Genomic DNA, 14,202 nt, shown 5'->3' with positions numbered 1-14,202 from the left:
AAACTTTATTGCCATTTTTCATCTATTGTACACAGAATGTTCACAAACTATTGAGTTACACCTGTTATCATAATCATTGAAGTTCCATTTGAAAGTAAACTTCCATCTAGAGCTCTTTTTCCTGGATTATTTGTCCTTTCATGTGATCATACGTTTGATTCTCATTGTGCTTTAACATATTTATCTCTAACAGTAACAGCATAGCGTTGCCCCCCTGCCTCATACACCACAGGAAGCAAGTATTTATTTATTCGACATAATCACATTACCATCATTGTCATCATTATTCTGCTCTCATCAGAGTGATCCATGCACTATGCATGCATTAGTCATTATCTCAATCACTCTCTGGCATGCTGGCATATAGGAGCATTTAAAGAACTTGGACCCTGTTTAGATGTATTTTCGTCATAGAAAGGATGTCAGTGTCTTTTATTAATTAGCCGAGATGTGTCTTGCTGCTGCTCGCAGCATGAATCCCAAACATTGAGAGCAGTGCGGTGTGCATCCTTTATGAACCAAACAACATACACTTTCTGAATAAAGACTGCATCGTAGACGACAAATTCAGCAGTCAGAATAGTTTTGTGAATGTGTGGATGCCCATCAGCTCAACACTAGACGACTTTATCAGTTTAGTGCAAATTGAAATTAGATTTAATTGCAAACAATACAATATTGCCGAAGCCAAGAATGCCTGTAAACAGAAAGTAACAGAGTAGATAATTCAGTATAAGTTACAGCTGTGCACAGTCTCCCTTTCTGTTTCGCTCTGTCTCTCCATTTCTTTGTTTCTCTTTCTGTCTTAGTGTTCTGCAGAAAGACTGAGAGGAATTTTTATTGGCGTGTATGTCGGGTTTAGAGTATCCTAGCAGTGTTTTCATTAAGATGAAGGAACTACAGAGGCTTAGTATGGGGCTGTGTGTGGGCACAATAAAGCTACAGCACAGTTTGACAATCATACCTTCACAATTTTGTGTCTTGTCCCCAGTTTTCTAAAATGCTCAGTCTTTGAGTCTTTAATCACACTCTTTTCTCTATGGCCAGATGGACATACAGTATATCAGTTGGGATAGGCTGTAGTGGTCAGATTTTTATTTTTAGTGGTCCTGTCTGTTTACGTTCACTTAAAACATCACTGACTATGTTTACACGAATACCTAAATTGATCTCAGGCGTGCTATTAGTGGGTCGAGCATGTAAACAGATCCACTTACAGTCAAGTGAGTCTCATGGATGTTGGTTTGCATGGTTTTCAGTGTTTGGCTTCCCATAAAGCTCATGACTAAATAAAACAGTTACTATTAGTAATATGCAGTTTGATATGCTGATGAGTGACTGCAGCAGTGCTAAAATAAACACATACATGTAATATTAATTGCTCTTGCAATCAGTGGTGGGATGCTTGTTCACCCTTTCTAATTCTAAATAAATAATTCTAATTTGCTGATTTGGTGCTCAAGAAATGTTTTTGTATTCTTATCAATGTTGAAACAGTTATGCTGCTGAATATTGTCATGGAAAATGTTATACATTTTTTTTTACGATTATTTGATTCATAGAAAGTTGAAAAGAACAGCATTTAATTGAGATAGAACCCTTTTTTTATATTAGTGCATTCCTGAACTGGATTATCCAAATATACGGTAAGCATTGCCATATTGTTATTTTAAATGCAAGTTTTGTCGAATTGCCAGTAAAAATAACTATGATCCTGAACTGATACACTGTAAAAAATGATATGATGAAAAAGCCATGACAACTTATGTTTTTGTTACTTTAACTCATAAAAATAATTTAAGCAATTTCAACTTTTTTTTATAAGTTATACTAGATTCAACTTGATTTTTGAAGTCAGTTTAATGTTACTGAAATTCAAGGAGCCCAATTTAGTTCAGTGAACTTAACATTTTAAGTTGTAGCTTATTGGCACTAACCGACCAAATCTCTGAACATGGATTCATGCGCAGGAGTCAAATTACCGGTAGTACATGAATTTAATATCAGAGTCCTTTCCAAGAAAAAAAAAATCAGCAAATCTAGACATTAGACTCATGTTTGAAACATGAGACATCGCAGTGCAACATCAAACAAGGAGACACGGGCAGACTATACAGCGAACTAACTAAACCGCGGAGGAGTTTCAGACGAACAACTCATGAATTTGAGGAAGCTGTCCGTTGGGCTGCGCGCGAAGAAGCATATTCAGCGTGGATGAGGTGAGTGAATGCTTGTGTAACATCATTTTTGGGAGCTTATTGTTCATTTTAGCAGAATAGCGCAGAATTAGTTATGTTCTGTCATTGTTTTCCGAACTGTGTTTAACTTGCCTTTCAAGTTGTATTTCTGAGACGGTGGCCGCTGTTCTGTGCTGCATTACCTCCTAATACGAAGACTACGATGGTGCACTGCAGGACACCTTTCTCCTTTTAAATGTTCAAGAAAAAAAAGGACTGTAATGGACATGTATGTGTGGTTTTTTTTTTTCAAGCTTTTCTCAGTGGTTGTTTCCCATGAGGTATGAGTGTATTTTCAGCTTTGTATGACAGTTTCTTGGCAGTTTTTTGCTACTTTTGTGCCCTTGTTGTATACATATACTGGCATTCACACATTAGCATGCACAGGCAGGTTGTGTACTGTTCTTAATATTAAAACCCTGTTTATAAGCACTGCAAGAAAAAAATAAATTTTAAATGTTTCAAACAAATGTAGTATATTTTTTTTATCTGGATCTAAAATAAAGTACATTATCATAACTAGCAAATTAATGTTAAAAATGTTGAACTTAAGTTGAAAGCAAATATTGTAAAGTCAAATGAACTTCAATAAAACAATTCAGCACTAGGCAAGATTTAAATTAGTGAGTTGAAATTACTTGTACTTTTAAGTTGATTTAACTTAAAATTTTAAGGCAGCCACAAAACTTACGTTTTAAGTTGAAAGGGGTGAACATTTTTTACAGTGACTGATATTAAATTTCTCATATCGTGATAGAGATTTTGGTTTGTTGGTTCGATTTTGAACCAATTTCACACAGAAAGTTGTGCAGCCACAGTGAGTGTCAGTCTTACTATATCCAGAATCATGACTCAGCCAGCCTCTCTGAAGAACAAAAACACACAGACATCACTATCAATCACACAACACACAGCCAGCCGTGAAGTCAACACAATAAAGAGTAATCCACAAGACACCCTCCTGTGAAAGAGAAAATACAATGCTTTTTTAGCCCATTCTAATCTAAATGCTGCAACAATTGACTTTACAAATGAGAAAGTGTGAGTTATTGTTAGAATAAACAGCTTTTTGTCATACATAAAAAACATGCATATCTTTGGGTTTTTGGTTTGACCACATTTATAATCGGATGCTAAAAAAGGTACACTCTTACTGTTGCCCTCGCACATGGCTACAGAGCAGGATTTATATCTGTGTTAATTAGGTGCGTGCAGATAAAGGGGGAGGTTTGTCAGAAACAAACTTAACACACAGGCCTTAACGTCCACTTTGCATCTAACTGTTGAAGCAAATCAGATGATAAAGACTGCTGTGCTATTTTTAGATTAGACATGGGGGAGGAAAATTGTGCTTGCGCTCTCTCTCGATCTGTCTCTCCCTCTCTCATATGCCCGTCTGCCTCTCCCCGTCAATCTCCCTTTGTTTCTCTCCATCTCAAAACCGTTATTTTCTCCTTTGCCCGTCTTTCTCTCTCTCTAGCTTTCTCGTCTTTTACCTCCCCAGTGTTAATTGTTAGAATAGAGATCAGGCTAATTATGTGTCGTTGAGTCGATTCTCCAGGTCTAATTGCACCCCTGCTGTTTCATGTTAAGGAAAGCGAGAGATTTAATGAAGGTGTGGGAGAGAACAAGAGACTGAACACAAGCAAAGCAGGGAAGAGAGGGCCAGAGGAAGGTATGGCCTGTGAAAATGGGTAGGTGGGTGTATAGTGGTACCTGTTCACCTTTCATCAGCACGGCCCTGGTCAATATTCATAGTTAAATGGCAAGTAATTAGCTCCATAACGATGCCTCACACACTCATATTCAGAGAACGCTCTCTTTTTGGTGTATGCTGATGAAATAGAGAAAAGTCAATAGAGCTGTCAACAGGATGATGTATTGTGCGTGTGCGAGAAGGGAAAAGACAAATGAAGGCAATTGAGAAAATAAAACGAATCGAGAATGAAAGCAGCCGGGAGGGGGAGAGCATGCAGCAAGTATCGAGAAAGTGAAACAGTAACAACCTGAAAAACACTTTCACAAAGAAGCAGGAAATCAAGACATTTTGTATCATGTTTGAAGATGTGTGTTTACATGATGACCTTCGTCAAAATAACATGATACCACCTGCGAATCGAATGTCTCATTAACAAATCTACTTTCAAGCTTTCTGCTAAGATATTATGCAAGCGAGAGTGCTGTAGTACTTAAAGGCACATTCAGTAATGCTTTAGCTAGCGTTCCCATCGCTGTTCTTCTGTACGTTAATGGTGTTAGATGCTGCACTGCCATCTGTCGACATGGTTCATCAGCAAGGTCGTCATTCCCTTACCTTTCCAACTAAAAAGAAGCAATTTAGGCATAACTACTATCACTATTTTCTCCTTCATAACATCTTTTCACCTTCTGTATTCCGTACCGATGTTTACGCGCGTTTGTTTTTGTCTTTTGTCAGTCTTTCTGTCTTCTTGCTTCAGTCCTTTTCTGTTTCTTCAGTCGTACAGGTACTTATTCTCCCATTGTTTTTGCTGGTAAAACACAATAATAAGTGTGTTCTGTTGTCTAATTTTCACCCTTCGCATCACCAAACAATACTACAATAGTGCAGCCAATGACCGTGGGGATTTTCTCTGACCTTTAGTGAAACATTGCGGGAGACATCATTTCATCATGGCAAAATACATTAAGAGAAGAAAGAAGAAAGAAGAAAGTGAAGTGACATGTGGCCAAGTATGGTGACCCATACTCGGAATTAGTGCTCTGCATTTACCCATCCAAAGTGCACACACACAGCAGTGAACACACACAAACCGTGAACACACACCCGGAGCAGTGGGCAGCCATTTAGACTAAGACTAAGAGGGAACCTATAATTAAAACACTTTTTATAGAAAACTATCATAAATAGAGAATTCATCTCATGTTGAGTGTACACCATTCAGACTCTTCACAGAAACATTTATTTCTTAATGTGTAAAACTTTTCAATGTAAATTCAGAATAAATATTTCACTCAGTTCCATTCTGCTGGAACGCCACAAACAAGCGTAGCGATAAGCACCCTTACAGACAGTGCAAATAAACATTACAGTGCTGTTGTACTCTTTATCAGACGTTTTAGAATGCAGCTTGGCCAATCAAATTCGATGAGTGGAACCGCTGTATAAAAACAGTGTTAAGCTTTGCATCTATTTGTATTATTATTTGTTATTTTTAAGTATATCACATATCCGTTGTGTCACTAAGCACTCCAGCTGAGCAAGAGAGATCAAGAGGGAAATGGGGTGTGAGTGCATGGCTTGTGTTAGTTTTACATGATATGAAAAACTGAACCTCTGCACTTAGAGACATTTAAATGACTGGTGTGAAGATGTTTGGCTCTGCTGAGTTTGTGTCAGTGTGCTGCAGTGAATGTTATTTTAGAGAAGATTTCTCTGGATGAGAGCACTCGCATTAGTAAGATCATTCTTTATCTATGTTTGTGTGTAAGAGTGCAAAAGTGAAGAAGTGTACATCTGAGTTGGTGTTACTGAATGACACAGTAGTTTTGACTTGCAGAGAGTCTTTCTTCCTTTTTCACATGGTCAGGTTTTCTAATGTTTCTAATGTTTACCAGTTCATTCAGAAACCTCTCGGCTGCTTTAAAATAGGGCTGTCACGATACCAGATTTTCACTACTCAATTAGCGTAGACAAGGAATTCAGAATAACAGTGTTATTGCAAATCAATAGAAAGTTTGGAAAAACAAAAATTTTATCACTCAAATTCATCTTTAACTTTGTTTATTTTGTGTTTGCTTTTTTGTTTTGTTTTTTTGGCCAATGAATCACACTGAAAATACAAGTGTAGGGGAGACCGAGAAGACAGTTTGTAACCATTAATGCAAAGTTCTATCATTGATGGAACTCTAGATGGCGCAGGCCATCAAGTCCTAAATCACTCTTTTGTTGCATCAGACAGCAGCCAATGAGCTTGGTGCTCAACATTCAAATGCTTGGCCAGTGTTTGCTGTAGCAGTTTGCTGTGCATTTTAGAAACCCTTCACCTTCCCCAGCTCCACCTTTATAGATCTATTACTGGGTAAATTCATGTAAGTTATATGTGCAGCAGCAGTATTTCTTACATGCTCACAGCAGCATGTCTGTGGATGTATTGGCAGTAGCAAATCTCTGTACTTGCTCTGCTGCAGCAGTGTAGCAGATCTATTCCGCCAAGACCAAATACATTAACATCATAGATATGTATAGGTAGGTGCCCTATTAGCAGCTGTTTCTATGACTTGTTGCCTGTGTGTCTGCAACCGTAGTTATACAGTACGCTTGTATGCATATCTTTATCTGCAATAGACTTCAGCAGATGATTTTGCTTAACTAACACAATACAACAAGACGAAACCATTAGCTAACACTACTTAAAAAAGTTACTATAGTTTAAAAAGCTTTAAAATTGAGTTAATACATATTAAAATCACAAACCAACACATTCTTACATGTGAAAGTTTATCCAGTTTCTTTGGGAATTTAAATTTTGGCAGTTTTTACAACCACAGGCTGTGCAATGTTGTGGAATCTCATTGATTGACAAAACTCATTGATTTGTATTGTGATTGACAACACTGACCATTGCAAGATGGTGGTCAACGTGTCTGTAGCGATCGAATGTGGGATCTACCTATACATATTTATTATTAACATTGCCATGTGTATTACTATGCTGATCTTTCTGAGAGTTGTCATGACGGAGTAAAAGTGTATAATGAGAACTTGCTGCTGATCAGCACTTCCTTCTGATTGGGGTATCTTTCCAAAAAAAGTTTCCACACTGGCAAGAATTTTTTTTTCGGGTGTAGGTAGAGTATCTCTTTTGTCCATCATCTCTGATGACATGACTTTGTGCAGTAGAAGCTACACACTTTGTCATTGTTGTCTTCTTTTTTCCATTTTATGAAGGTTAAAGTGCAATACCCCCGCAACTAGTGTCAACGCAACAATGTTAGTGTCAACCAGACAGCTAGATTATTTACAATATTATTGTATGTGTAGTGTTAACATAATATCAATATTTATTTTGTTAAATATCAAGGATATCGTCACGGTTACCAGTATATTGCGACACCCCTAGTTTAAAAACATTATTTTAAGCTGAAATGCAATCTGTTAAATAAATGAAAAACTAGAACTAAACTAAAGACAGTGGAACAAAAACAAAATAAAATCAACTGAACTAAATGTTATTTCTAAATGGACTTGAAGCTTATGCAGATCTGTGACTGTTATTATAACAGTCTTATTGTTACTGAATGTAATTAACAGCACAGTTGTTGCAGGGCTGAATCTGGTAGCGCAACAACAATTTTTTTCAATCAATAACAATCCTCACATAATAGTTAGTTTTCAAACATGCTCTCCGTCATAGCAACTGTTTCAGAGGGCCGCCTGTAACCATAATGGTTTTTGACACGTTGTTTACCTTGTCCTTGAACCTTTGGGAAAAAAACAGCTTGAGTTTCTCCCTTCGATGACAATGGAAATGAACTGAGTGGGAATGATATGAGCATTCCCTAGCAAATCGCTGTACTTGCTCTGCTGCAGCAGTGTAGCAGATCTATTCCGCCAAGACCAAATACATTAACATCATAGATATGTATAGGTAGGTGCCCTATTAGCAGCTGTTTCTATGACTTGTTGCCTGTGTGTCTGCAACCGTAGTTATACAGTACGCTTGTATGCATATCTTTATCTGCAATAGACTTCAGCAGATGATTTTGCTTAACTAACACAATACAACAAGACGAAACCATTAGCTAACACTACTTAAAAAAGTTACTATAGTTTAAAAAGCTTTAAAATTGAGTTAATACATATTAAAATCACAAACCAACACATTCTTACATGTGAAAGTTTATCCAGTTTCTTTGGGAATTTAAATTTTGGCAGTTTTTACAACCACAGGCTGTGCAATGTTGTGGAATCTCATTGATTGACAAAACTCATTGATTTGTATTGTGATTGACAACACTGACCATTGCAAGATGGTGGTCAACGTGTCTGTAGCGATCGAATGTGGGATCTACCTATACATATTTATTATTAACATTGCCATGTGTATTACTATGCTGATCTTTCTGAGAGTTGTCATGACGGAGTAAAAGTGTATAATGAGAACTTGCTGCTGATCAGCACTTCCTTCTGATTGGGGTATCTTTCCAAAAAAAGTTTCCACACTGGCAAGAATTTTTTTTTCGGGTGTAGGTAGAGTATCTCTTTTGTCCATCATCTCTGATGACATGACTTTGTGCAGTAGAAGCTACACACTTTGTCATTGTTGTCTTCTTTTTTCCATTTTATGAAGGTTAAAGTGCAATACCCCCGCAACTAGTGTCAACGCAACAATGTTAGTGTCAACCAGACAGCTAGATTATTTACAATATTATTGTATGTGTAGTGTTAACATAATATCAATATTTATTTTGTTAAATATCAAGGATATCGTCACGGTTACCAGTATATTGCGACACCCCTAGTTTAAAAACATTATTTTAAGCTGAAATGCAATCTGTTAAATAAATGAAAAACTAGAACTAAACTAAAGACAGTGGAACAAAAACAAAATAAAATCAACTGAACTAAATGTTATTTCTAAATGGACTTGAAGCTTATGCAGATCTGTGACTGTTATTATAACAGTCTTATTGTTACTGAATGTAATTAACAGCACAGTTGTTGCAGGGCTGAATCTGGTAGCGCAACAACAATTTTTTTCAATCAATAACAATCCTCACATAATAGTTAGTTTTCAAACATGCTCTCCGTCATAGCAACTGTTTCAGAGGGCCGCCTGTAACCATAATGGTTTTTGACACGTTGTTTACCTTGTCCTTGAACCTTTGGGAAAAAAACAGCTTGAGTTTCTCCCTTCGATGACAATGGAAATGAACTGAGTGGGAATGATATGAGCATTCCCAGAAAAAGTTGTTTTGAAGGAACACTGATGTTATTTAAGCTGAACATGGATCAGAGTGGGGGGAGAAGACTGTAATATTACTCTTCAAGCTTTGATTGTACCCCCCCACATATGGGTGGAATTATGCAGATAAAAATCTTGCTTTGCTATTGAGAATGAAACATTAAAAAGACTTTATCTAAATAATTAGGATTGTTTGAAATACTTTGCATATTTAAACTGATTTTTCAGAGCCCACAAACCTATGACATTTTCACTCAGCTCAAAGTCATGAACAGTTTTGTTGGGTTTTGTTCACAGTAAGCATTAAATGTAAGCTATGGAAATTGATTTGTTTTATGTAAGGTTTTTTCATTGTAGTTATTTTTCTTTGGATCTTTTTCTCTCCGCAGCTTCAGATAACAGCCAGAGGTTTCAGGAAACATGTTTTGCATTTGCATTGACGCCACAGCAAGTCCAACAAGTCAGCAGCTCAATGTAAGTTTATTTATTTAGAATATTTCCTTCAGAAATTATATAATGATGTTACAAAGCAAAATCCCAAAATAAGAAGAGGAGTTTCTATAAGGTACTGATTGTGTGATGCCATGTTGGGCTCATTTATTATCTCAAATGAATAGTTTTCAACTTTCTTTTTTATAGGGACATATCGGGGACCAAATGTGACTTTATGGTGCAAGTACAGTTACGGTAAGCTATTCTCATTCTAATACACCGAAATGTTTTGCATAAATATGATACTGTATAAAACTTCAGAGCACTAGCATGCTGTTTTCTGCTTAATCCAGGTTTTGTCTATCAGAGACAAGTTGCCCTCAGGAGGACCACTTCCCCCCTAATCTTTGTGTTAAAGTCAACGGGAAACCGTGTAATCTCCCAGTAAGTTAAACTACAGTCCATTTGTCCATCTATCCATCATTCTAATCTGAGACACATGGTTGAGACACTGTTGGCCTCTACACTAAATTACATTTTCACAATGCCGTTTGTTTGAAAATTGTATTTTTTCTTTTAAATATTTTTATTTGAATAAAACATATAAGTTCCTCATTCGTTGTTTTTCACCAGGGATATCTGCCTCCTACCAAAAATGGCGTGGAACCAAAGAGGCCCAGCAGACCCATCAACATTACCTCATTGGTCAAACTTTCCACAACTGTCCCCAACACCATTGTAGTGTCCTGGACCTCAGAAATTGGACGGGTAAGTTAATCGTAATCCCTCCCTCTCCCAATTTGTGAATACAAGTACTACAACATTTGTTTAATAATGGTTCTTCCACTTTTTATGGGAAAAGATGGAAAGTAAGTTGTGGTCTAATCAAATCAAGCAAGCCTATTACAGGAACTCTTGTTGAAATCAAAATGTATTTTTAGCACCCTATACATGTCTTGCAGCCATTTGCAGTCACATGATATCCAATTATAGCATCGGCTATATGCAGTTTATGTGAAAAGGTCAGCATGTATGCAGTATTTTAGTATTTTCTCAGAGTGACGTTTTGAGGCACAGCTAAAAAGAATATCAAAATAAAAATCACTGTTGCTCTGATGCCCTTATTTCAGTCATTTTTCTGAAAAACAAAAAGGCTATTTGTAGAGTATTGATGGATATGACATCAAACAAAAACAGTTAACTTGCATATTAGTAATTTAAATGCTTTGTCTATTCTGTGTGTTGTGGTCTAAGCTAAACGTAAATATTTCAGTGCAGTTTAATACATTATCTGAAATCATTTGTGATCTTTGTGAATGCTCATTTACCTTTGATATGTTCTAGAAATGCATTTGTGATGGATGAAGGCTCTTGTCCATTAGCAGTTAATGAATATTAAGAAGAAGAATCTAGATTTTGGGGGGAAAAAAAGGTCACTGTTTACTTTGAGACTACTGTAGGCAGACAGGAGTTCATTACTTCATCCACAGATCCCTATATCTTATAAGCTAACATATTCATCTTCTTGTGCATAAAACATTACTGCACCTACATATAATATTCAGCTTCATGAATGATGTCATTCCTTATCGTGTAACTTGCCTTGGCAAGCAATCCTGGCGCTCTCTGTGGTAGATTCCTTAAATTTTTCACTCTTGCTGTACCTTCTCACTGAATCTAAAGGGCTCTTTATTATAGAACCTGTTCATATGGCACTGATAAAACGGTGATGTAAGATCTGACCTGAAAATATAAATAAGTGATGCCTAGAAGAAGCTTCTTCACTGCAGTAGGTTTTCCCATTCTGTTATATTCTAGCACTAGTATTGCATTGTCTCACTGTGATGTTACAGTTAATAAGTTATTCCATAAATTATTACATATTTCACATGTTAACTTACATTAAAATATAGACTCCATGCTGTTTTATGAAGATGTTACTATGTTATAAAATGTTGCTTGGATTGAGGTATGGGATGGCGCTGTGCCTCTAGTGAAGTATCTTCTGTTGGATTGTTTTCTCAGAGTTACTCTATGGCACTGTACCTGGTCAAACAGCTGTCATCTACAATGCTATTGCAGAGGCTGCGGGCTAAAGGCATCAGAAATCCAGATCACTCCAGAGCACTCAGTAAGCACATTCTCCATAGAAATAGAGATGTTCTGTTTGTTGTCCTAAAACCTGGAGAAAATTAGCATTTTGAGCTATGGGTTTCCTCTGGAATTTCCATTGGGTTTTTAGAATAGCAGATTTACAGTTTGGATTTACACTACTGTTATTTCCTGTTAAAGAACTTGACTTCAGCAAGAATGCATTAAATCAAAAGTGAAGTAAACACTTCTATTTCAAATAAATGCTTTTCTTTTGAACTTTCTATTCATCAACCCTGAAAAACAAAATGTAAAAAATATTTGAAAATATATTTAACCAGTTATTTTAAATTGTAATAATGTTTCACAGTATTACTGTTTTTACTGCGTTTCTGATCAAATAAATGCAGCCTTGGTGAGAATGAGACATCTGTCATGAACAGTAAAAAGATCTTACCGACCCCAAACCTTTGAACAGTAGTGTAGGTCTGTGTTTAACATTACTTGCAGAGGTTTTTACGTTTAGTTCTAAAATGTTACATGCAGTGAAGCCTCAGATGTGAATTTTGAAACCTCTGTGTTTGAACAAGTTGCTAAATGAAAACTTCAGTGACTGAACAGTTAAGTGAAGTGACTGTTAAGTTTTAATTTTTCCCCTGTTATGCAATCTAAAGATGGCATTGAAGATGGAGTTTTTTATTGCTAGTTAAATTCAGACAGAAATAGTCTCTGTGTCCTCTTGTTCCTTCTTCATGGCAAAGATAAACTATATTGTGGACTAAAAGTTTGTTGGCGTCTTATTTTATCCAATTTAAAACCTTAAAAATTATGCTCCATAGACTCCAGTCAATAGTCATTTTCTTAAGGCTATTAAGATTAAGTAGTGCTTGATTGTATATATATCTTTTATTCTATATAGCGTAGTGTGAAGTGAGTTCATCTAATCACTGACAGAAATGCAACATCACAGTTCCACTCTACACAGATTGCTCTTTGTTCTTGTCTGCCCTTCAAACTTTTCATGATACTTTCAGATTTTATGTAGCAACCTATAAACTGTCTGAAGAGGCTTGTTAATTCTGAAAGAATGCCCTGATGCCCCTGTTGTAAACAAGCTACAGCACACCAGCCTGAGGCAGCTCAACCAAATTCTGAAGCACTAATATTCATTCACATGAATTGAGAAATACAAACAAGTGTTTTGGAAATATTTTAAAGTGTAACAGTGATGACTGTTGAAGATTATGGCTGTGAATATAAAATTTTTCCAGCGATAACCCATTTAATAAATATACACTTCTGTTCAAAAGTTTGGGATTGGTAAGATTGTTGTAGTTGTTGTTTTTGAAATGTCTCTAATGCTCACCAAGGCTGCCACAGCCATTACTCCAGACTTCAGTGTCACATGATCCTTCAGAAATCATTCTTATGTGCTGATTTAGTGCTCAAGAAGCATTTCTTATTATAGTTAATGTTGAAAACAATTGTGCGTGCTCCTTAATATGTTGTGGAAATTGTAAAACATTTCAGCATTCTTTGATGAATTCTTTGTTGAAGTTTCAGAACAGAAATCTTTTTTTAACATTATAAAAGTCGCTACTGTGACTTTACATCAATTTAATGTATCCATACTGAATACAAATATTCATTTAATTCAAAAAGAAATAAAAATCTTACTGAACCCAACCTTCTGAAAGGTAGTGTAGGTGTGAATGTGTTTAGTCCTTTATTATCGCCAGGTGAAATGATCTGACCATACTGTTCTTTCACTTCTCCAGTTGTATTAATAACTCTAAGTCATTTATTAATACAATGCAGTTGTAAAAATCCCTGTGTGTTTTCAGTTGCTAATGTGTGCTTATGCTCATGTCCTGCAGTAAAGGAAAAGTTAACAGCAGACCCTGACAGTGAAATAGCAACCACCAGCCTAAGAGTTTCATTATTATGTCCGGTAAGCATCTTATTTGTCCAATAGCTCAGTCAAACACACACACACACACACACACACACACACGCAATAATGCATATTTTTGGATGTATTTTTGGTCTTCATGTTAGTTTAAGCCCAAGGACCAGCTGCAACAAACCTCTTAAGCTAAGAAAATCCAGTTACATTTCTAAACAAATTATCACTAAGGGTTTTTTCCCCCACTTGACAGCTTTGTTGCAACCAGCTATAGGACCTTATGAGAGCCAGATTGTTTAAGATTCTAGTGTTGCAGAGTAGTTAAAGATCACACAAAGCAAAGACTGATGTTTTTTATTTTAAACTCAAAATGAAATCAGATTCAGAGTGTTTTATATATTATGAGTCATAAATCTGTCTAAAACAGTTAGGCTGGTTAATGTCTTATATAGGTCAGGATTATATAAATTTTATTAATGTGTCTCTTCTTGCTCTTTTCATTGATTGATCTGTCTCCAAACCTACATCTGTGTGTGTGTGAGTTTACCTGGATTTTTCTATGTGGGATGTCTGTGTGTGTGTGTGTGTG

At 36.2% G+C, this 14,202-nt stretch overlaps 1 protein-coding gene across 1 annotated transcript in view; it reads left to right on the top strand.

Annotated features, from left to right (window-relative positions):
* Positions 1-14,202, top strand: part of pias1a (protein inhibitor of activated STAT, 1a) — a 49,763-nt gene that overhangs the window by 29,037 nt on the left and 6,524 nt on the right. The window contains exons 3-8 of the mRNA XM_016501999.1: positions 9,574-9,658; positions 9,824-9,871; positions 9,970-10,060; positions 10,250-10,384; positions 11,642-11,747; positions 13,585-13,658. Of these exons, the coding sequence (XP_016357485.1) occupies positions 9,574-9,658; positions 9,824-9,871; positions 9,970-10,060; positions 10,250-10,384; positions 11,642-11,747; positions 13,585-13,658 (539 nt within the window). The remainder of the gene's footprint in view (positions 1-9,573; positions 9,659-9,823; positions 9,872-9,969; positions 10,061-10,249; positions 10,385-11,641; positions 11,748-13,584; positions 13,659-14,202) is intronic.

Source organism: Sinocyclocheilus anshuiensis, unplaced genomic scaffold (genome assembly GCF_001515605.1).
Source record: "Sinocyclocheilus anshuiensis isolate Anshui unplaced genomic scaffold, SAMN03320099.WGS_v1.1 scaffold154, whole genome shotgun sequence".
NCBI classification, from domain to species: domain Eukaryota; kingdom Metazoa; phylum Chordata; class Actinopteri; order Cypriniformes; family Cyprinidae; genus Sinocyclocheilus; species Sinocyclocheilus anshuiensis.
This window is presented reverse-complemented; position numbering and strand designations above follow the sequence as displayed.